This window comes from Sarcophilus harrisii, chromosome 4 (assembly GCF_902635505.1).
Source record: "Sarcophilus harrisii chromosome 4, mSarHar1.11, whole genome shotgun sequence".
Taxonomy (NCBI): domain Eukaryota; kingdom Metazoa; phylum Chordata; class Mammalia; order Dasyuromorphia; family Dasyuridae; genus Sarcophilus; species Sarcophilus harrisii.
In genome coordinates this window covers 409,111,749-409,136,863 of record NC_045429.1, presented here as the reverse complement: position 1 = coordinate 409,136,863, position 25,115 = coordinate 409,111,749, and the positions used below count along the sequence as shown (strand labels likewise).

The window sequence follows — 25,115 nt, the reverse complement described above, 5'->3', positions numbered from 1 at the left end:
TGAGATAGAATATTAAAATTGGAAGGTACTTTGAGGCTTGTACCCAGTGCATAAAGTTTGTTCAAGACACTTCACGAGGAGTCATTCAATCTCTGCTTGACAATCTTCAATGATAGGAAACTTGCTTTTTCAAGAGGCTATTTACTCCATTTTGAAGTAACATATGAGCATTAGGAAACTTTTTAAGTTAAGTCACAATCCTCCTCCCCAAAACTTCTACCCTGCTTTATTCTTTAGGAATAAGCAAAGGAGGTTTAACCCTCAGGATGACAAATATGCCAGTAAATGATTATAAAGGCAGAAATTTAAGTTGAAACTTTAGATGATGCTTTTAAATTATAGCTTCTCAAGTGGTGTATATGTGTGTGTGTGTGTATATATATATATATATATATATATATATATATATATATATGTGGGTGTTTTGATCACACCCATGGTTATGCAAGTACTCCTTGTTTTGTTACTATATTAGAAAACAAGATGATCTGCAATGAAGCTTTACTCCTATTAAATGCTTATGTGTAATATTTTTGGACAAGTAAATCCCAGACCTGTGTGGCTACTTTGTCTTCAAAGTCCTCCAAAACCTCTGTTAGAACTAACGCGGTGTTGGTTGGATAGTGATACAATTTTACAGTGTATCTTGTAGCACTTTTAGGGCATTATGTGCCAGATATGATATCCTAAAAGAAGAATAAAAAATTGCAAAGGAACTTCATAAATCAATACTTGAATATTATGGGATGCTTCATCCCTTATGTCTCATAAAATTTTGTTATTTTTTAATAAAATGACCTTAAATGAAGCACTTTCTCTTTCCTAAGGTACAAAATGATGCAGTGGTCAAGACAGACTGAATAGAAATTAGAAATTCTGAACTTAAACTCCAGATCTGACATTAACTACTTTGTGATCTGTGACAAATCCTATGACCTTTCTAGGCCAAAATTTCCTCACCTTCAAAATTAGGAGGTTGGACTAGGTGAATTCTATGCTTCCTTTTAATTTCATAATCCTAGGACGTTTTGGAGCTTTATTTAACTCTTGGAAACTGGTAGAGAAGTGCTGCTTTCTTAATTAATGCTTCAGAAAATCAAGGTTAAATCTGATTACAAGAAATCCAATTATGATGATAAATCTTTTTATAATCAAACGATTCCAAAAAATATTAGGTGGTGATCCACTATCAATATGATGAGGTAAACTATCAAGAAAATAAAAATATTTAGTAGATCTTTGGAGTTTTGTTATAATGGGTTTTGGCCTTGGAGGTAGATAATTTATTTCTCATCTCTATTACCCCAGTGGATACAAGAAATCCTTATATTATTCAAAGGGGACATAATTGAGAGTGTGTGCTTCATCTCTGTCTCTGTCTATTTGTCTATCTGACTTTCTGTCTCTCTCCCTCCTCTCTAGCCCTCACTCACACATATACACATGCCAAAAAAAGGAGTTTTTGGATGACCTAATTTGCAATAACTTGATACCAATGAAATATAGTGAATGGAGCAAACATTAGATTTGGTGCTAAAAGACTGGTCTCAAATCCTGCCTCTGATGCTTCCAACTTGTGTGATATTGTATCAGTCAGCTAACATCTATGGATATCACATTTCTCATCTAAAACAATTGAATTAGATGATTTCTTTAAATCTATAATTTTATTATTCTATGAATTATTAATGATGCAGACATTCCCTCCAAAAATAAGTTATATTAACATTAAAATATTATATAACATATATAATGAGTTCATATTCCTGATCCTATAAATATGGACAAACATAAATATGCATATTTTATATATATATATACATTATACACATCAAATCAGCCTTTATATTTGTGTGCATAGCATATATTTTTATTGCTGTTTAGTGTTTGAATTGTGCCCAACTCTTAGTGATGCCTTCTGAGGTTTTCTCAACAAGATACTGGTGTGATTCGCCATTTCCTTCTGCAACTCATTTGACAGCTGAGGAAATTGAGACAGTAGGTTAAGTGACTTCCCAAGGATCACATAGCTAGTGTCTGAGGTCAAATTTAAATTCTGGAAGATGTATATGCACATACATGACCTATCCTTGTATGTGTTTGCGTGTGTGTATATATATGTTCATACATGTATATGTAAATTGTATGTTTATGTATATACACATTATATGATATATATGTACACTAAGGAAGTATAGGTGTGTATATGTATATACTCATATATACACATATATAGATATTTATATATATGTTCATATATAAATAGGTGGCAAGTAGATAGAGTCTTGGACCTGGAGTCAGGGGGACTCATCTTCCTGAGTTCAAATCCTGCCTCTGACACTTACTAGCTGCGTGATCTGGGGCAAGTCACTGAACCTTGTTTGCCTCAGTTTCCTCAACTGTCATATGATTGGAGAAGAAATGACAAACCACTCCAGGATCTTTGCCAGGAAAACTTCAAATTGGATCATGAAGTTAGGCACAACTGAAACAAATGAACAAATGTATGTGGTGTGTGTATGCGCATGCATGTATGTATAAATATATATGTGTGTACATATATATATATATACACAAATACATACACATATACATCAACATGCATGCATATATGTGTGTAAATATATGTATGGATGTATATATGTATTCTGTGTATGGAGCAGCAGAAATTTGAAGCAGTGGGAATTAGGAAACCTGAGTTCTAGTCCTAGTCTTGCTATTCTTAAGAAGGATGAGTGTGGACAAATAGAAGGCTTATTAAACTTTAGATTTCTTTTATGTAAAAGAGTTGTGTCAAACAAAATAATCTCTGAGGTCCCTCTAGCTGAAATTACATGAGTCTAAACAATAGCTGAATAGAGTAAAAGGTTCTCATGCAACAAAATATAGAAAATATAAATGCATTCTGAGATACTTCATTATTAAATAGTATTTGCTTTGTGTATAACATATATATGTGTATATTATACATATAATTATATATGTTCATATATACATATACATATGATTTATTTCTTTGAAATTATACATCAAAATATCAAATTAGAAAAAGATGATTCCCATAATATAAGCAGCCTCTTGTTAGCCTCTGGCTTCTGCAGGACTCTAGCAAGCTGAACTGATATTTTTTTGAAATCATCTGTTCTTAGAAAACTTGAGTACATTGACAGCATCGAAATTTCTCTGTCTTGTCCTTCATTCTGAGGGTTCCCTTGTTTGAAGCTCAAAAATCAATTAATCTGAAGGGAAAATGACAGCAACTGCTTCATCCTATATTGTGAATAAAAATAATGTAAGGCATTAATGATGAGGACCATGAAATGTCACACCCAATGCTATCAGTCCTTTCTTTTCTATAAATTTTCTGAATGACATATCTGTAGGGGAAAGAAAGATCTCTTCTTTGCGGGGGGAGGGGTTTCATGAAATAACATTCCAAAAGTTGCTATTTTTGAACTTGAGATTGGTCCAAAGCTTTTCTTCAAATTCAATAACAGAAAGTATCTTCAGAACAATATGTCTGAAGAGCTGTCACTGAGTTTGTTGGTCAAGAAATGTATTCAATGACTGTGTTGTGATCTTTAGCTATACATATTGTTACTAGTATTTCCATATTTCCCAATGTTATGCATGGTCAACTCCATGTATGAACATGTTTGTGTGTGTGCGTATATATATATATATATATATATATATATATATATATATATATATATATAAAATATATATAGAGTGTGTTGCCCTTGTGTGTGTATATATATATATATATATATACACACAAGGGCAACTCACATATGTGCTTTTATATCTTCCAGAGTTTAACTCTATCCTCATATAGCTATATGACTCCTGGCAAGTCACTTAAACCAGCTGGCTCAGTTTCCTCAGCTGTCAAATGAGCTGAAGAAGGAAATGGCAAATAATTTTACCTTAGTGGAAAGTCCAGTCTATATACCACATTAACTAAGATACTTAGGCAATGGTTTGATGGTATTGTGAGGAAACTTAAACTTATTCATTTGAATCCAATGAGGTACTGTATCAATTTAGCAAATTTTCTAATTTTGAGGGGCCTTGGACACAATAGCTTCAACAGCTTGCCAAAAGAAATCCTTTCTACCATTTTTTTCACCTTGAAAAAGGATCACTTCAGAAGCACTATTGAAGGGTCTGCGAGTTAGGCTGAGGGAGCTGAGATGTATTTTCATGAATTAGAAAATCACCTGGTCTAATGCTTTTCACATGAAAGTGATTTCATCCTAGCAGAAAAAAAGAAGCTCTCTACCCTTTAAGTTGCAAAGAGCCATTTCAGAATTGTAAAAACTCACTGCCTAGTGCTGAATCCATGGAAAATCAGACTAAACATGAGCTTGAAGTAAAAAGAGAAAGGCTTTTTATCAGGAAAGATTCAGAGATTTAAGCCTGCTTTAGGAAATTCAGTTATCTATTGTCATACCCTAGAATAGAGCAAATATCTATGATTCTCAGAAAAAAAGAGAGGCAAAATGTCTGGTAGACATTACCCAGGTGACTTTTTGTATCATTTCGTGAGGATTCAGAAGGACAATAGTTCAATTGGGCACCATTCCACTACTTTGTGCCACACAGGAATTGAATCAATTTTTTTTCTATAGTGTTCCATTTGTTATGAACTCAAATGCCTTTACTAATTATAACCATATAGAATCTAGAATTGTCAGAGTTCTGACTGAAAAGACAGAGAAATGGCTTCCATTAAGGAGATATGACAGGTAGCAGAGATTATCAAAAAAGTTTCAAGATTTCATTTTTCTTGTCTGAAAATTAAGGAGAATATGAAGCAAAGGTAAGCTTATCACATCTCAAGTATTCTTTTGAATGGTCTCTATCTTCTGGTCAACTAGGAATAACACTAAGGATTCATACCATGCTGAACTTCACTGGAGGGAAACCTCGAGACCTTGGAGATTCTCTTAGGTTCTTCCTAGACAACAATAATAGTCAGTGTGAAGTTCTCTTTTGAAGCTCTAGGTATCAAGGAAAGAATCTGCATTAGTGTCATTCCCCCTATTATCACCAGAGGGACTTTTCTTAGTCGTGACTACATATTGAAGACTCCCTGTGATATATGTAAAAAACTGTGAGTAAAATCATAGGACTTCAATTCTGCTACATAATAATACATATATCCATAGTAAGGTGCTATATTTGTATATAGTTGCACCTAAGTTTGCTTATCTTTCAAAATTAAAATGATGCTATTAAATGACCTACTTATCTTAGGCCCAAATTAAATAATAGATATGGAGATAGAATGGAAGTTCCTTGAAGGGCATGTAACCCTCATGTAACTGTATTCTTAATACCTAGCACTTAATACACAGACTTCATTCCATTCTTTGTAGAGAAAGCATACCTTAGAATGGCATAAAATAGGTATTTAAAATTGATAACTAATCAATATTCCAAAAAAATATATACACATGTAGTGAATGTCCTAGGGAAAAGACTTATGCCCAAGTTTTCATTTATTCAATTTTAGGAAAAATACAAAGGCTTTGTGAATGTGAAATGTTAGTTACACAAATGTGAAATGGATCTGTGATGGTGGTCACTGAGCACATGATAAGACATGATTCCAAGGAAAGTTAACATCAAATATTCACATGTAGTGAATTATCATCATCAGTATTTGACCTCTGATAAAGCCAGCTGCTTAAATTTTTTGATATTTCAACTCCAGATCTGTAGTTTCATTGGTATAGGTGATTTATGATATGGAATTTCCCTTTACCAATGAATATTGATAATTTTCTCCAATTTAGAGAATTTCCTAAGACCTTGTGATATTATGTGACTATCCCAGTATCACATTGGGATGTCCTAGGGAAAAGACTTATGCCCAAGTTTTGCTGCTTCTGAGGCTAGATTTCATTCCAACTCTCATTTGGACCCTTAACCCAAAGGGTCCAACTTTTTATTTTGACCTGCATCATTATGAGTTCTATGTATTTCTTCTCTGAGATTGTGTAGCTCCTTGAAGATGGGAATTATGTAGTGCTGAACTGATTTGATACTTCTCCATAATCCCCATTATATGTAACATGGACAAAACACAAAGAAGCTACTCAATAAAAAATTTTTTTTGGATTATTCCTTGGAGTTTGTAACCCACATATGGGAGGTTGTTAGGATTCAGTCAATGAAAAGATTGCTGAAAGTTGCTCCCACATCCCAAAGTACAGCTTGATTGATCCATAGATATTATATCTTGGGAATCTCTCCTTTAACTTTTTGGGAACCTTAAAATATCTCTGCATATCTTCTACCTCAACTTCTCTTTTGAGGTGTCTGGGGTCATCAAAATGTATCTTACAGTATCAGCTACATCTAGTAGAAAAGTGCCAAGGAGCCAAGTTTTGGCCAGATGGGAACATCCTCCCCCACCCCGCCCCCCAGGAGAATACTGAATGTCATCCCTGGTTTGATGTAGAACTGAAGTGGTAGTTTGTTTGTTTGTTTGGTTTGTTTGTTTTTAATCAGTTCTCCACATTCAGCTCCATAATTTAGTATATGCTCAGCTAGATGGCTCAATGGATAGAGTGCTGAACCTAGAGTTGGGAAGCTCTGAGCTCAAATTCAACTTCACTAATTATGTTACCTTGAGTCACTTAATCTCTTTTTGCCTTAATCCACTAGAGGACAAATCATTCTGGAGTGTTTTTCAAGAAAACCCCATGGTCATTATGGCTCATGGGTTCACAAAGAGTCTGTCATAACTGAACAAAAACAACAACCTAAAGTATTAGAATCCTCTAAGACTTATCAGAGGTCATGGAAGAAAACCTTTTAAATGAGTTATTGGACTTAGACTTCATTCTATTTCTTTGTAGAGAAAGCTAACTAATGCCCAGATATTGACTCACACTTAAAATTTTTGCTTTACCATCTGTGTTAATTTTTGAAAGGTTATTTGGCAAGAAAGATTCTTGACCCAAAGACAATCACTGGCATATCAGACATATAAAAATTCTTTTTTTGTTAGAAATATTTTTGAAGCTTAACATTTTGTAGTCATACCATATATTGTCCTCTTAACTCATGTAGAAAATTTGGGGAGACACAGTGTAAGCTAAGACCCAACATTTATTCAATTTTAGGAAAAATACAAAGGCTTTTTGAATGCGAAATGTTAGTTACACAAATGTGAAATGGATCTGTGATGGTGGTCACTGAGCACATGATAAGACATGATTCCAAGGAAATCTCACCTGGGACTTCGGCCTCCTTTTTAGATCTTTGGCCAACAGAGCTTAAAATGAATGTCATACACAACACAGACTGACATCAAGCTGTACTAGCTCAATGATTTTATTTCTTCCTTTTTTTAACATTATAAAAAAATCTAATTAGTTAAAGGGCAATTCAAATTAAACTTTTATTTGGAGGATTGAGAAGCATTAAGGCAATGGAAGACAAAACAAACCTTACAGCTCTCCGGATGACATGAACATGATTACTAATAACCCTTGGGCAGTAAAATGATTAACCTTGTTATTTTACTCACGATCTAGTTTATATGAGAAACCAGGTTAGAGGAAAAATATTTAGAGGCTGCTTGGAAGACAAAATTTACAAAGTCTGGAGCTAACATCAAATATTTGCAAATAAAAGAACATCTCTGGGCTTTCCTGACAGATTGATGAATACTTGTTCGATTTCTTTTATTTAATATCAGTGGCATTTAAATCATTTAGATGTTTTGCTAATTTTATGATGAAGGTAATGCTAGTTTCAAGAAAAAAAAAAAACTCAAGAAAAGAGATATATATACCATGGGTGAATTACTGCTACAAACAACATAGGAAGTTGGCAAGCCTGGGGGTTGGGAGATTCAGGAAAAAAATCATCCCCTGGCCACCATCATCATTATTTTTTATTCGCTGAGGATAAATAACATCATGTTGGTCTTTTTCTATTTCAAAATAATTTAAGAAAATAATGCACTGCCACCTTTGTCCAAAGTGCTTCATTTATGTCCTGTTTGGTTTGCTATTCAAAGAATGAATTCTATTTATTTAAAATGGCCAATTTTTATTTTGAAAAAAAGAGTTGATTTTTTTTTTTGATAGACCATCTACTGAAGTTTAAGATGCAATCTCTAAACTCTGACTCATCTGCCACCAGCAGGTTTCAGAGGTGATAATCACCCACACAAAGCTATTTGCACATCAGGCCAATCCTTCCCAAGTCTAATTATATACTTTATAACATACTGTTTAGCATAATTAGTGAAATTATGCTTACAGGACTAAAGATCAGATAATATGGGTTATAAGGCAGTGATTAACTTTAACACTAGAAAACCAATACAAACTATTAATTAGATCATCAGTTACAACAAATAAATGTTTTGATAGGACTTTGCTGTTTACAAGTGCTCAACAAGCATGATATAAATCAAACTTAATTGAATGGTCATTATACTGAGTGAAGAAAAAACACAGATCATAAAGCTCAGAGAATTGTGGAATTATTTGGGGATTCATTAATTCTGACAATATCACCAGTAATCTTTCAGCCATGTGGCCAATACATGCTGAAAAGTTCAGCATTAGAATCAAGCACTCTTGGGATGATTGTAAACCCTGCAACCTAATTAATTGATAGACAACAGCAGGTACAAATGACCTTAATGGGAAAATTGTTACATTTTTGTTCAGATGATCAGAAAGGATGACTATTTTGCATTTGATCTTCAATTACATTTTAAAATCCCAGATGTATATTATAATCACAAAAGATATAAAATCATTTTTGCACGTATATAAAGTGTACATCTACATAAACATTGTATATACATGCACACACATATATACTTACAAGATATACCCCAATAAATGTAGATATTATTTATTTCCTTGAGGATATTCTTTGATCACCACATACTCATAGGTTCTACATCTCTTGTGATGGCATCTTCTTTGTACGTTGGTGAAATTCTGTTTATTGATTCCCTCTTCAGGCTAAAGGGGAGAGCCCTGGAAAATACTCAAACCTAGATAAAAACCAGCCTCTTTCTCTGATTCATCCCCTAGAAACTACATCCTTGTTCTTTCTAGGATGATAATTCATTATCTGAAAACAAATTCCTGAACTTTGAAGAGGAAAGAAAGTTCTATCTTCCTTGCCCTTCTCTCTAACCCAATACAAGGAGAAGCATTTATTCCCCTGAAGAGGAAGAAATGTATAGGAGTCACTAAAGCAGCTTCAAAGAATTTATTCTTTGTAGGATGCTTGGATTAGTGAATTGGATAGTTGTAGCCAGGTTGCTTAAAATGTGCCAAGGGTGTGGGTTTTGGTCTTATCACACACAAGGAAATTCTCATATTTTGCTCAGAGGGAAAAAAAGTTGGGAGATTCTGGAAATGTCCCTTACACTATAAGGAAGTGAGCTGGGATTGAACTGAAGACTGGGAATAAACTGAGTAGAAGGCTTTAATTGTCAGGAATTCAATTTTTCTAAATTCTTGATAATAAAGGTTCATAAGCTTTCCAAAGTCACAACAAACCATCCTTTCAGGTCACCATTGGTTAAAAAAAAAAAAAAAAGGGAAAAAAAAGAAAAAGTTAAAAAAAAATTCAGATTTCCCATTTAAGTGTTTATCAAAAGGCCAACATCTGCTGATGCTCAGAGATGGTGAATGTGGTGGAAACAGCTTTATGGAGTGTAAAGCGAGCAGTACAATCAGAGAGCCCATGCAACACATAACTGACACCAAACAGAAAGAAACAACAGTCTACCTCCCAAGAGCTACTTTTCCATCTCTCCATTTCTGAAACTTTTGACAAGCTGATTACAAGTCCCTGTAATAGTTTCAAAAGCGTTCCTTTGCTGGTTCTCTTTTCCCATAAAAGGCATGTATAAATGCAATTGTTAAGGTCTGAAAGCAGCACAGAGGTGTGCATTTGCAGTTAGGCAAATGCCGAGGGAGACAGGAAAGCAGAAAAATTAGGCTATTAAAACCAAAGGCTTCCATTTGCAAGTCTGTAGCCTTGATGTTGTGCCACTTAAGGTTGTGGAGGGAGATGCCGTGGCATTAGGCTGGTATCTAAATGGATGTGAAACACTACTCCGATTTACAAGTAGGCCAGTTTTGATGACATTTAACATGGTGTCTAATCCTTAACAAATACGGACCCAGGACTATTTACAAGCTTATGTACACTGGACAGATTTATAAATGGAGAGACCTGACTATTCATCTAAAATTAAAGCAACTAATCCAAATTATTGGAGTGTTGCTTTTCAGCTGAATGTTGGATATAACAAATCTTCACCTGCCACTGTTTACATGTTGATCTTCTTTGCCCAACCCAGAGTGGTGATAAAAACCAAAATGAAGTCAAGGCAATGGGTTGAAATCTTTAGTTCAATTATCCTGTGTTATCTTAGCATTCTAGGTGCTTTATTTCTGATCAGATATTCAACTCTTATATAAGGATTGTAGACATCAGCAAGCTAGACAATGTGATATCTATAAAATACAAAAGACACTGCTTTGAAAACCAGCTAGATATTCCCTTAATAAACTCTGCTCTTTGGGAATTGGCCTGTATCCATCTCTTTAGATGTAAAGGAATTGAATAGCCTGAGTATCTCGTGCGAGGTCCATGAAGTCCAACAATACATGCTCTGAAACTGAAGCAGAAAAAATGCTTTTTTTTTTTTTTTTTTTTTTTTGCAATCCAGTTGGGAGAAGGATTGGGGGCTAGAAATGGGAAGGAAAATTTTTCCTCTCAATCTTACACCTGTGTAAGGCTTCCAAAAGGATTTCTAGCACTTTGCCTTCTGAAAGAATTTAAATTTTGGCTAACTACTTCATTTAATTTTAAAAAAGGGAAAAAATTATATTCAAATCATTCCCTTTCACCAGTACTAACTAAGACAGTGAATTTTATCAGGATCATTGTGGCTTTATAAACCAGACATATACATCATTATGTTTTATTTGCTTGGTTTTGTTTTTGTTTTTGCTTTTCTGCCTTTAGGCATTCAAAAGAATATTAGACACTAATCTGTTCTTTTTTTCTTTTAGGCCTCTTTAAATCTCAAAAAAAAAAAAAAAAGCCTACCTTTACAAAATGCATAAAGTCCTTTGTTTCATAACATTTTCTTATTTGTCTAATAAGTTTCAGTTTTTCACTGGTAGCCAGCTATCTATATAATTCAGACTTTAAAAATGAGAGCAATAAAACTTGTTTTTATTGTTACCTTTAAAATATTATGAAAACAGCTAAACTTATATCTATTGGCTTGCAATAAGTAAGGAGGACAATTTAGTTCATCAAAATAACCCCTGACAGAGCTAATTTTTTTTAGTTTTGGTCTTTTGTTGATTATGAAAAATCATTTTTAAGATTATGTCCTTAAATTCACAAAACTATTTTTATTATATATGTAAATATCTTATACTGATCTCCTCTATCTATTTAGATATTATACCCAGTGAGGGCAATGAGTAAAACTTATTCAATTTTATTCCCCCTTCCTTTTCCCACTGTCAAACAGAATGCCTTTGAATTGGATTTATTTGAATTGAATTATTTCACTTGGACTGTCATAAGGACTCTCAACAAAGTTTAACTGAAAAAACAAAAAACAAAAAATAACAACTATGATTATTTCAAGAAGATAATATCCTAAAATCAGAAATGGATTCTGGGAAAATAGACCTGAGGAGTTAAACAATAAAGCAAAGCTATTCTAGACTTGTTTCATGTTTTTTACTTACTACCAATACTGGAAATACTGGGGATACCTGGGGAGAAAGAAGAAAACAACAGCAACAAAAAAACCCATTAGCCATATATTAACATAGGACTAAAAATCATTAACATTATATCAAGAACATTTTCCTTATTCCCATTTCCTTATCACATCCTAAAAACAATCCTCCCCTGCCCCAAAACCCCTCCCACAGAAATTGGAAGTAGAACTATGCAAAGCCTTTATTTCATTTTTAAAGTACTTGTGTGCTTTTGAGGGAGTGGAAGCTAAGAGCCAGAATTCAGCATCAAGTTGTTCTTCCCAGAAATGAAATGGGCATCCAAGTGCCTTTGGGACTTGTGTATTAATACTAAAAAGCCCATTAGATCAGTAGAACAGATTTATTAGCTGGATAAAAGACATAAACCATGTATGTAAATTGGTGGGGTACCTACCCAAATATTTTAACCCAAGTTATAGATTTTTTTAAAAAAAATGTATTATAAATTCCATGAGTCAGCTGTTGAAAATCATTTAGGGTTTTATTTGATTAACTACACAAACTACCATTCTTATTTCACTTTTACTTGTCAGTTACATGGATTAAGCTATGTAATAGAAATTTAATTGAGCAGAAGAATACAAGAATGCATTAGGTTGCTCATATTGATCATCCACTTCATTGATTTTTTCCAGCTCTTACTTCAATTCTTAAGTTGTATTACAGAGGTGGAACCACTTCAGAGTGTGATTGGACTTGGGATCAGATTTGGACCAAATCTAATCTTTATGCTGAGCAAAACTCCTGATGAGATAATGTACTAGTTCAGCAAACTATACCGCGCAATGATTGGTAACTTGTATCATCCTCATTGGTTTTGACAGCTTGTGGCATTGTAGATAGAGCACTGGACCTGAAGTCAGGAAGATCAGGATTCAAATTGAGCTCCAAATTTTTACTGCTTAGGAAAGTCAGAGCAAATCACTTAATTTCTTTTTATCTCAGTTTCCTTGCTGTAAAATTGGGATAATGATAGTACCTTTTTTGCAAGATTGTTGCAGAGATCAAATAAGATGATATTTATAAAAAGCTCTTGGCACAAAGTATGTATTATAAAAATGCTTGGTACTTTTCTCTCTCTTCAGTGTTTCAGATGCTGATCAGAGATGGATATTATGTGGGATTTTTACTGGACTTCTATCTGATTTACAAGTCGTTTTCAAACCTATTTCCCAAAAAGTATGAGTATGTGTGTGGCTGAGCACCCAAATCTAAATATAAACACACACATATATGTCTGTACATATCATGTGTTTATGCATGTCTACACATCTGTGTATATCTGTAGGTTTGTATATAACCCATAATATTTACATAGGGGTATATATACTCGTAAGTATATTGTGTATACATACACATAAATGCAAATCAATAATATGCATTTAATGTATATGGGAAGAGATAAGACTAGATAGATAGATAGATGTATGTATAGATAGATAGCTTTATGTATACTTCATGAAGGGTACTTCATGAAGGCTTATTGGCCTCTACAATGCTTTTCAGTGCTTAACTTATGATGCTTTCATATATTTGGTCTGACCTATATATTATTGATATTGAAATGTCTTGTTTAGAAATGTCCTGCACTGATATAAGATGGCAACTGGTTTGTAAATTACAATCTTAGAGAGTTGCCTGGTCCACTGAGAATTTAATAAGAATGTGGACCTGCCTATAAGACTGGCCCTCCAGTCCCTATTTCCAGGTTCTCTAAATATTTCTTTTAAAAGTAAGCATTTGCTTTGACTAAGATATTTACATTATGCAATGTATAGATCTATTTTTCTTTGGATTGGGATCATGGAATTTTAGAGAAAGAGAATAATTAAAAGTCCCTTAATCCAACCCATATTTGTCCATGAACTCTACAATGTCTATAGTCAGTAGGTATCCAGTCTTTGAAGACATGCAGTGAGGGGAAACCAAGAACCTTCCAAAGCAGCCCATTATACTTTTGGGAAACTTGGACAGAATATAAGGCAGTGGAATTTAACTGTTAGATATCAAATAATATCTAAAACTAACAACTATTTCTGAAAAATTAGCCCTTTTATTTTAGCTAGACTTCTGATTTTTTTTTTCCTTTCAAACTAAGAGACATGATTCTACTCATTTTGAATGTCCCTTCAACTCAATGCCAATGCATACAAGCTTTGGGGAATAGAAGTTTAATTTCAGATACCTGGCATACATACCATTACTTATGTCCTAATTAAGCCTTGGATTAATTGCTGACCATTATTTAAATGAAGTTAAGTTTGGGTTAGAAAAAAAAAGATCCTTTCCCTATCATCTAAAATCTCCAGGTTGCAGATTTGAACTCCAGTATATAAACTAAATTTAGACTTGTATAGATTTCTATGCCAGGCTGCTAAAGTCTCCAGCTGATGCCTTGGTAGAATATCTCTGCAGCAGCATGACAGTGTGACCTCGTATTGGGTCTTTTTCCCCCCTTTGCAAATCCCCTGGTGAGGTATGATTGCAGCATCATAACTCCAGCATCAATGGCTAAAGCTCCAAATTTCCCAATGATTGAAAATCCTGCTTTGCTGCAAAGAACAGCAAGCCTTTTGCAATCCTTCAAAGGGAAATGGTGTTACGGTGGCAGAAATAAACTTTTCATGTGTCTCCAACTTCTATGGAGTTAGAGGACTATGCATAATGGAAGACAAAGTTCTCAAGGTACTTTGTCAGATCCATTATAGTGCAAAACTATGAGAGTCTTTGCTATAGCAAGTACTGCAGTGGAATCCTTTATGAAGATGCTCAGGGGTTTCATTTCAGAATGGTTACCAGTGCAGATAACAAATGCTGATCATTCTATCCTTGCAGACCTTACCCATGCAGGGTAAAAATATATTCAATTATTACTAATAATTGGCTGCTAAGGACTATGTCTTCTGACTTGAGCTTTAATTACAGAATCTTGGACTCGAGAAAGGATCTGAGAAAACAGTAGTCCAATAATTTCTATTTATAGGGAGAAAACTGAGACCCAGGATTATATCTAAGCTGATATAAGTGGTGCCTGAATCAGAACCACAGACATACATTAAGTTTAGATAAGTTGGGCTGGCTTACCTTGATATACTCAGCCCATGGTCTATGCAAATCTACAAGCAGGAACAAATCCACATCTGCTCTTTGCCCAGTGTTATTTCCATGATACCACAATGTATTTCTTTGTGGTGCTATGTGGGAGTCATTTCAGATTCTACCATTATAAACTGAGAATCAGTCAGAAGAAATCAGGATTTAAATTGTTCATGTTAGTACAAATCTTCATAAAATTCCCCCCAAAAGTTATTTTTAAAGATCCCTATTTTGGTTATATGAAAATATATGATATATCTGGTAAGAACCCAATAGCCCCACTGAATAGTAGACTGTAAAAAGAATCCCTCAGGCAGGAAATAGCTTTCAAATATTTAACAAGCCCAAACTTCTCTGGAATGCCTAATAAATCATGTGCTAGTTACACTATACTGGTTCCCTTTACAAATGCTAGACTTGTTCTGGACTTGTCACCAGTTAATGGATGAACTGAAATCTACCCCCACTCCAATAGCTGTCTCTAATCAACAAGAATGTAGATCAGAAGAGGTTCAAAAATATTGTAAAGATTGATGTTAGGCATTTGGGTGGGGGTGACCACAGTGAATTTTAACCACAATGTATAATTGAAAGAACCTCATGAGGGGACTGACCATCACAATTGATTGCAATAATTAATTCTCAATCAGAGATAGATTGGGGTACTGGCTGTCTATATTGGGTCCATGGCCTTCAGAGATATGGCTATCTTCCCTGAATGTGCTTGAGATAATTCAGTACAGTGCTCCCCAAATGGGAGGATACAAGAATGGTAGAGTTAAAAATTCTGGTTAAGATCATCTAGTTTAGTTCTATCTTCAAATAAATGAGTAGACTGAGGCTCAGAGATGCTATTAGATTGCAGGCCCCTTGTGGGTAAGAAGGGTCTTTTGACTCTTTTTTGTATCCTTATCTCTTAGCACAGTCCTGGGCACACAGGAGGCACCTAATAAATATTAACTAACTGACCAAAGTGTCTTATCCAAGTCTCAACTCTTTATGATGCAATGTGGTATACCATTTGCTATTCTAGGTGTCCTCATAGAAAAACTAAAATATGAGTGCCCACAGCTTTGGATCAAAGGCTGACTTTCAAATCCTGCAAAGCTCTAGTGCAGACCTGGTGCATAGAAATGTCACATCAGTTTGTGACATTTGTACACTTTGATCAGCTCAAGTGAACTTTCAGCTTTTGTTGTTGTTGTTCTTGTTGTGTGACTGTTTCAGAATCTAAGTTACCCCATTTGGGATTTTCCTAGCAAAGATGGAGTAGTTTCCCATGTCCTTCTCTAGATCATTTTATAGATGAGAAAACTGAGGCAAATAGGATTAAATGACTTGCTCAGGGTCACACAGGCAAGTAAGTATCTGAACACAGATTTGAACTCGGGTCTTCTTGATCCCAGGAATTTGGGTCTAGGTGCTCTATCCACTGCACCATCTAGCTACCCCTTTCAAATATTTTGTCCACTAAAAGAAGAAAAAAAAACTATGTAGTTAATAGAAGCATGAAATTCCAGTTTGGTTTTGTTTTTCAAAAAAAAAATTAAAGAAATAAATTTTAATACATTGTTATAGCTAAAGCACTGGAAATGGACTAATGATGGCTTATGACCAGCCATGTTATTGCATCCTACAAACTGTACCAGCAAAAAAATGGCAGCAATGGACATATTCAGTCTTAATGAAGTCAATATGATTGTAGCCTCCAAATAAACACTGCTCTTACAGAAGGAACGTCATTCTGTTACCCATCACAACTCCCTCTGTGAATCAGTGAATGTTTTAGCAGCTTTCCATCTGGAGAAGAGCAAAAGAGAAAAGCTTTCCATGTTTTAATTTGGGAAACAAAATGATCCCTCTTGCAATAATTAGATACACAGTCATATAGCTGGATTGGTCTTTATTACTATCCTGGTAGTTAAATGGTGACCACAGGGAACCTAGATCTTTAAAAAGGTCTTTCAGAGTTAGTGAGCACAGCGGAAGCATTTATCAAGGAGTGTGGTCTAATGGGAAGCTCACAGGACTTGGAGTCAGGTCATTGTTCACATTCTACTTAATCTCTGTGTGACTGGGGCCAAATCTATTCTTTCACACTCAGTTTCTTTATCTATAAAATAGGAATAACGGTGCTACTTTACTTCTAGGATTGTTTTGAGGAAAATATTTCCCAACTCATAGCACCATAGAACTATGAATTATTATTGTGTTGTTGTGGTGGTGGTGATCATTATTGTTATCATAAAATCCAGCAGATTTGCAATATGAAGGAAATCTTTTTAAAGCTCTTTCACTGCTCATTCTGTGGTCCAAGTCATAGTTAGCTTTCTTCTGAGTGAAAATAGAATATTCCTGAGAATTGAATTGCTGAAGATTCAATGACAAGAGTCATCTATGAGACTGAAATATCACAAAGTTAGATTTGGGAGTATTATATCCTAAAGATTACAGAGGTGAAGAGGGCAAATCCAAAAAAAAGGAGTATAAGAGATTCATCTTTCCATTTTCCAGAATAGATATATATTGTAGATATTGTGATAGATACATATTGTGAAATAGCTGGAGACACAATAAAGAACAACAATAATAACAACAATAATAATGCTAAATAACAATACTAATTTATACATTTAAGAAAGAAAATTTAAGATAATAAAAATATTTCAACATGTATAGTGGGGAAATTAAACATTGGAGAAAATCAATGAATAAGTTATCAGATTTTCAAGCATCTGGTCTGGATAATAATAAATATTGTGAAGAGCATTATAGTTTGATTGATAGGATCATATTTTTAGAGATATCACATATTTAGGTAAGAAATTGAGGGCAAGAGAAGTTAATAGACTTGTCCAAGCTGATGCAGCCAGTAAGAATCTGAAGTGGCATTGGAATGAGTTTTTTCTTTTTTCAAATCCAATATACTAGTCACTACACAGTGCTCCTTCTAAAAGCTAACCCCCTTCATTCATGGACTTAGGAGTAAGGGACAAGAAGTGCATATAATATAATTTGACTAGTATAGCTTTTAGCTCTGTCTCACATGACATCTTTATCAACAGAACTGGAAAAAATGGGAGATCATATTACTCTCGGGTGGTACACATCATACTGAACTGTCTCATCACAAACCTGGAGTACAGTGGGATGAATTTACGAATCGTTGTCTAGGGAGAGTAGGGATATCAGAATTAGAACTGGTCTTACTTAACATCTTAATATCTTAGTTATTCATACTTAAAATCTTAATACCATGAGCTGGGCAACAGAATGTAGGAAATTATGATTAAAAATGGGGTGATAATAATTTCATCTATTACAAATATTTAAAATAATGATTATTAGTAGCATCTATATAGCACCTATTATGTGCCAGATAACATTCTGAGTACTTTACAAATATTACCTCATTTGATTTTTACAACAGAAAAATGTTGAGGAAACTGAGGCAAATAGATGTTAAATGATGTGATAGGTAACATAGTTTTTAACAAGGCAAAAACAGAAATAAAATTGACAATTTAGACAATTGGTCCATCGAATATGGAAGAGAGATACAGAACTGTAACTCAGGAGAAATTGTGGATATGTTTATAAACTGTTTGATCTTGGGGAAAGCAACTTAATTTTAATGGACTTATTTTCCTGATTTCTAATGTGTAAAGGTTGAACTAGATAACAACTAGGGTTATGCAGTTTTAGAATGATCTGCTCAAAATTTGGGAGTCTTTTACCAAAAAAAAAGTACTAGGGAGAAAAGAAATAAAGAGAAAAGGGTTAAGAATAGGGCTTTCAGGAATACTTAAACTCACAGAGCAGAAGAGTAGTCAATCAGAAAAAGAAACTGAGCAGCAATGAGATTGTAGTTTGTCCTTAATTTTCTAAAATGACCAATGATATTTCAGGTGATAATTTATCTCATGGGCGAATTGGATTTAAGTGAGGCAAAGTTGCACAAAAGTATAAGCTTAACTTTTCAGAGTCAAAAAATTTCAGTAGTCAAGATAAACTGTCAAGATAACTGATGATGGCCCAGGAAGCAGTGTATGATTGGCATCTTTGATATCAGCAGAATGAGCAAATGAGAATAATTTGTTCTAAGGAAGGTGACTTCCCCCAGTAGGGGAAGAATCAGAAAAGAATAGAGCCATAAATTATTGTGCTATAAAAAATGATGAACAAGCTGATTATAGAAATGCCTGAAAAGGTTTACATGAACTGATGCTGAGCAAAACAAGCAGAATCAGGAATACGTTGTATACAACAACAGCAAGAATGTATGATGATCAACTATGAAAAGCTTGGTTCTTAGTGGTTTAGTGATCCAAAGCAATCCCAATATACTTTGGACAGAAAATGCCATCTGTATCCAGAAAAAGGTCTAAGGAGACTGAATGTAAATCAATACATGCTATGTTCACTTCTTTTTTCTTTTTTTTTTTTTTTTCCTCCCTCATGGCTTTTCCCTTTTGCTCTGATTTTTGTCTCCCAACATTATTCAAAAAGTAATGTGTATTAAAAATAAATAAACTTGCTATAACAAAGGGGGGAAAGAATAGCATCATAATAGTCAAGGGAAGAATGAAGAATCAAGGAAAAAAGGGTAAGGATAAGGACCCTGGATAAGGAATAGAATAAAGTCATTGACTCAGGAAGTAAAAAGGAGATACTGGAGAAAACAATTTCAGTCAAATGATGAGGTCAAACTACAGATCGTCATGATTCCAGGAGTGAATAGGTGGTGATGAAATAAAGGTAGTAAATGTAGCCTTCCTTCTCTTCTTAAAAGTATAGCAAGGACAAGTAGAAGAGTTATACATTGAGAACTAGATGGTGAGTTGGGGGAGGAAAATAAGACATTCTCATATATTAGAGATCAGGAAAGGAGTGAGCAGATGGGAGGAGAAAAACGAGAGAAAGAGGTAGAATGATAAATGGAGAAAATTCCAAATGGAGATAAAGAGCATAAATGGAAGTCTTAACAAGACAAAAGAAGAAAGCTACCTCTTATCCCATTGCAAAAGAGAAGACAGTTGAAGACATACACAGATTGTAATGTTTTGAGAATAGGAAAAGAGGGAGTTTCACAATGCTTAGTTTCAATTTTCTCAAGATAGTAGGCAGAGACATCAACTCAGAGAAAAGAGAGTCAAGAAATAATTTGGAGCTTGAGGAGAGAGGTTGAATAGCTGCTGTGGAGAATGTGATAGGGAGTCATTCAGAGATAAAGAAAAGAATTGTCGAATACAAGTGAGGGCCTAATTGCTTATCCTGCCTCCCTAACAGAGCAGTTAAAGGTATCTAATGGGATAATGTATGACAAAAGGTTTTCATTACTGTAAAAGTGCTATATAAATACAAGATATTCTCCCTGTATCCCTTTATCTCTTGTACTATATTAATCTATATTAAAGCTTTGGAACTAGGAACTGGGCCTCAGCTTTCCGCATATGTGTTGGGTGGATATATATGCTTAGAAATATAACATGCAAAATAATCTGAATGAAATTTAAGGCCATAGTTTCAGTTTGAAGAAGCCTTAGAGGCCTCTTAAGCCTCTATATTTTGGCCAAGAAAAATTAAGCAGTGAATCCAACTGGACAGAATCACAGAATTACAAAGTTAGAAGAGGCCATTTAGTCTAGCCCACATATAAAAGGAGTCCCTATTTCAATATCCCTAACAAGTGATCATCCCACCTCTGAGGGAGGGGGAAGTTTGGAAACCCATCAGCTCTTGAAACAGCCCATGGTTTTGTTTTTTGTTTTTTGTTTTTTGTTTGGATAATCCTACTAAGTGGGTTCAAATCTGCTTTCTCCACAACTTATTACTACTGTTTTTTTTTTTTTTTTATCTGAGATCAAGTAAAACATATCTAATATCTTATCTATGTTGGAACCACAGACACAATATCTACCATCTACCTCAAATCTTTTTTCCTGCCCTGAATTAAATCACAGACTTGCAACTGCTGCTGATAATAAGGATTCAAGGGCCTTTGGACCTTTGTTGCTTTCTTCTGGATACTTTCCAACATAAAAATATCATTAAACTGAGATGCCCAGAATTGAATATGATATTCCAGAGAACTTCTTGGGAAAGCATAGTAGAATGGGGCTATTACATCTCTATTTTTGAAAGCTGGGGCTCTCTTAATATAGCCACAGTTGGATAATCTTTTTGATGCCAGATCACACAGCTATTTGATTGAAGTTTCGGAATTAAAACACAAATTTTCTAAGTTAATTTGTACTCTTATTTTTTTAATCTTAGAGGACAATATGATATCTTGATGTTCTAATATTAAGAAGTAATATAATAAGCTAGAGTTAGATTTGATGTTCTATTTGGGGGGCTATGTCATAAATAGAACAATGGCAAACTAAAGGACATTTTGAGGGGAGTAAACAAGAAAATAAGAGAACTGCGTAAAAGAAACCAGTACTTTTGATCACAGAAAAAAAAAAAAAAAACTTTGGAGAGCTATATAATTATAGGATTTTGGAACTAAAAGGAGTATTAGCATCAAAAATCCATTCTGTTCATTTTATTGATATCATGGGCTCTGCAGAGGGTCCAAAATCCCACAGAGAATTAGTACCAGAAAAGACCAGAAGAGAATACAATGATCTTTCTTTTGGAGTGGGGCTCCAAACAGGCTAATAATTGTAACACTGTTAACCCTTCAATTACATCATACTGCTCTTTTCAAATATTTGAGGGATTCCAGTGGTATTGAAAACACCAAATTAGGACAAAGTAGGGCAAAGTGTGTGTGTGTGTGTGTGTGTGTGTGTGTGTGTGTATATATATATATATATATATATATATATATATATATATAGAGAGAGAGAGAGAGAGAGAGAGAGAGAGAGAGAGAGAGACAGAGAGAGAGAGAGAGAGAGAGAGAGAGAGAGAGAGAGAGAGAGAGAGAGAGAGACAGGGAGACAGAGACAGAGACATAGACAGACACAGAGAGAGAGAGAGAGATTCCGGCCAAGGCTTAGGAATCGTTGCTGTTAGTGCTATTCAGCACTGGAATGGGGGCCTCAAAAATAATGGGTTTCCCATCACTGAAGTATTCTGAGATTGGATAAAAAGAACCTAGTATTGCTAAAGCACTTCAAGATTTAAAAGTTTCTTTAAATATTTGATTTCATGTGTTTTTAAAATAAGCATATGATGCTAGGTATCTAATTTGTAGCAGAGGAAACTAAGACTTAGAAAGCTTAATTCCTTCTGGTATATACAATATAAATTGCATTCTTCCTGGACTTCCCAATTTCAATTGCAGCTCTTTATCCACTACCCTTCAGTGCCTGGTGGAGGGTAATTGTCTACCAGGACTCTGTATATAAGATTTCTCCTTTACTATAGGAATATAAAAGAGCTGACTCTGAGATTTTCTTTTTCAACTGTAATATCCTGGAGGTTGCTTCTACCCTACTGAGAAATAAGATATTATAGACCCTTATTATATACTTTGTCATCTTTTGATCTCCACATTTTAAAGAAAGTTCATGAAAATGCTTGAAGATATAGAGTAACAGCAAATACTATTGAATGTATGGGAATTATGGTCTTTCAAGTTAATATAACCGATAATGATCAATAGATCAAGAGAAAATATGGTTAAATCTCCATAAAATATTCTGGCTAAAAAAGAAAAATAGTGACTCAATTATCAGAATTTGAATTACAGAGTTTGAAAAAGAAACCGAAGCACATATTTTGCAGTTAAAAAAAAAAAGACCCAGGAGTTACAATGGACAAAATAACAACTCCAAAGAGCCCCATGCTGGCGGATTTAACCCTCTCATTTTGTGCTAGGAAGACATGCCATCTTCCCTTCTGTTAACACAATTGAGGATATCAGTGTGCCCTCAAGGGGAAGACTATTCAATACTCTCCAGAGATTTTAAAATGCTGGGATGAAAAACTTCTGTTAAAAAACAAAGTCAGTCTGCAACCACAAAGGGTTTCATTAAATAACCCTTTGAAGCCCTTATGACTCTAGAAAATTTTGATGCCTAGCCATTTAAAGATTTCTGAGCCATTATAAACAAACAAATAAATATACCATTATCCCCATCCTGAAAAATCAACTTGTTTGCTCAAAAGAGCTTTAACTAAATTAATTCCATGAAATGAGCTATCAGTTTTTCTTGTTCACAAAAGAAACAAAATACTATTACAGAGTAGAGAATTTTTTTTACCTTTTGAAGATTCATCTTTTCTTGCCTTACTTTAATCATAATTTCATGCCCCTGCCCTTAGCAGTTTATTACGTGGTCTGTTAAGTCTCACATTTAAATTAATAAGTTTCCAGTTTCTATAATATAAATTTTAAATTTAATTTATTATTTTTTAAAGTTTTGATTTATCACACCTGCTGCTTTGAAGTTGATGATAACATTCTGAGCCTGACCTATTGCTGGTAGGTTTTCTCAATTTCTCATTTAACAGCTACATCTGCCACTTCACAGTTGTTAAATATTTTTTTTTTCATCAAATGGGGCACTTTCTCAAGCTTGCTTTTTCTTCTCATTTTAGCAGGATGAACCTTTGATTTTTGGAGCTACTCAGACAATCTAGACAACTGAACCATTTATTCTGGATGGTACTTCTTTGCTTCCTGGAGCTTCTGACCACTTATCTTCCCATTAATGTGCAGGGAATTGAATTACTTGCCCAGTAATTAGTTGTAATAGGAGTTTTGATGGGACGCCTATGAATACAAGGGCAGGAGGAGCTGTCATTTCTACTTTCTTTGTCCTCCCCAGAGTGCAACAGTAATGTTCTTTATTCAAATGTGGACTTTAATGACATGATCAAGGTGACATTGTAACCTCAACAAGTTTGTGTGTGTGTGTGTGTATGGTGATTGTGGTTGTTTTGGGGGTAAGAATCTGATCCTATAATTTTATCTATGTAGAGAATTCCCAGAATGGATACTCCTTTCACTTATGTGGCAACTAGTCCATAACTGATTGTATTTCAAAATTCCATGAAGTCGATAATTCCATAATTCCATGCCTCAAACAGTTGATAGGGGTCAGAGGCAAGTTCTGAATTCATATCTTGGTTTTAAGAAATCCTATTCTGTCTACCAAGAAACAATTAGGGTCTGAAGAACAGTTGTACCACAGGGCCAATTTAGTCAGTAGTTCACTTCAGAATGGGGCAGAAATGTGGGGAATAAATGTGGCTCTCATGTCACCAACACAGTAACTGAAATTTGTGAGCAGGCAAAAAGCCAGTAGTTCAGGGGCTCTTTATCTCAGGTATATGAAAAGGGATTTTTTGGATTACTATATTTCAATATAATTTGTTTCCTCTGAAATTCTGTCTTTTTTTAAAATGAATTTAAAACTTTTATTCTGAAAAAGGGTTTCATAGGTATCATCATACTGGCAAAGCAGTCTGTGAAACATAAACATAACAACCCCTGCCCTAGAGGATTTGGGGAGACAAAAATTGATTAGAGTGAAGCAGGACCTTGGGAAAGAGCAAATGAGTTTATTTTATTTCCAAACTGAAATTTTGAGAAAATAATACTTTATTTATATGGTATTTTAAAAAATTCCCCCATGATTTCAATCTTTTTGAAGTGAGTTGGCTGTGGACTAGTTGAGGAGAGCAGAAGACCCTAAACAGAGTTAGTACACTATAGTGATGAGATTTTGCAAGGGCCTAAAACTGAAACCCAGGGTTCATGTGCCCTTTGCAAGAGAAGGGTTCAATCCACAGAGTGAGAAGGAAATAAGAAGCACCGTATCTTAGATTATTTCATACTAATAAAGTCATTACTGAGCAAATCTACTCACAGGTGTTGGCCGTGCCTTTGGGGATGGGGAGGTACGAGCCGGGGCTCCAAGGTCTGCCCTGATAATTCTTCTTGCATTTCCCACAGTCGGGGCCTGTAGTGTTGTGTTCACACTCACAAGACAATTTATTGTTGTCAAAGACACACACAGTGGCGTGAAGGTTACACTTGCACCTAGCAAAGAAGAGATAAAGGTGTCATTTCAAGTCAAGGTGTCATTTTAGCAGCCAGTATGGCTCCACTCAACTACCCCTTTTATAATAGACATTTCCTCTATATTTGGGGGGGAAAGGGGATAGGGAATTAAAACACTCTCCCAACAGTTGGTGTCTATACTTATTAACACCCTAGCTTTGTAGGTTTATAGATTTAAAACTTGA

At 34.6% G+C, this 25,115-nt stretch overlaps 1 protein-coding gene across 7 annotated transcripts in view; it reads right to left on the bottom strand.

The window, feature by feature from the left end:
- NTNG1 (netrin G1) overlaps positions 1-25,115 on the bottom strand; it is a 432,645-nt gene that overhangs the window by 77,662 nt on the left and 329,868 nt on the right. For all 7 annotated transcript variants that reach the window (XM_031967180.1, XM_031967178.1, XM_031967181.1 and 4 more), the window contains exons 4-5: positions 24,737-24,909; positions 11,775-11,801 (exon numbers count right to left, since the gene is read on the bottom strand). In XM_031967180.1, coding sequence (XP_031823040.1) covers positions 11,775-11,801; positions 24,737-24,909 — 200 coding nt within the window. The remainder of the gene's footprint in view (positions 1-11,774; positions 11,802-24,736; positions 24,910-25,115) is intronic.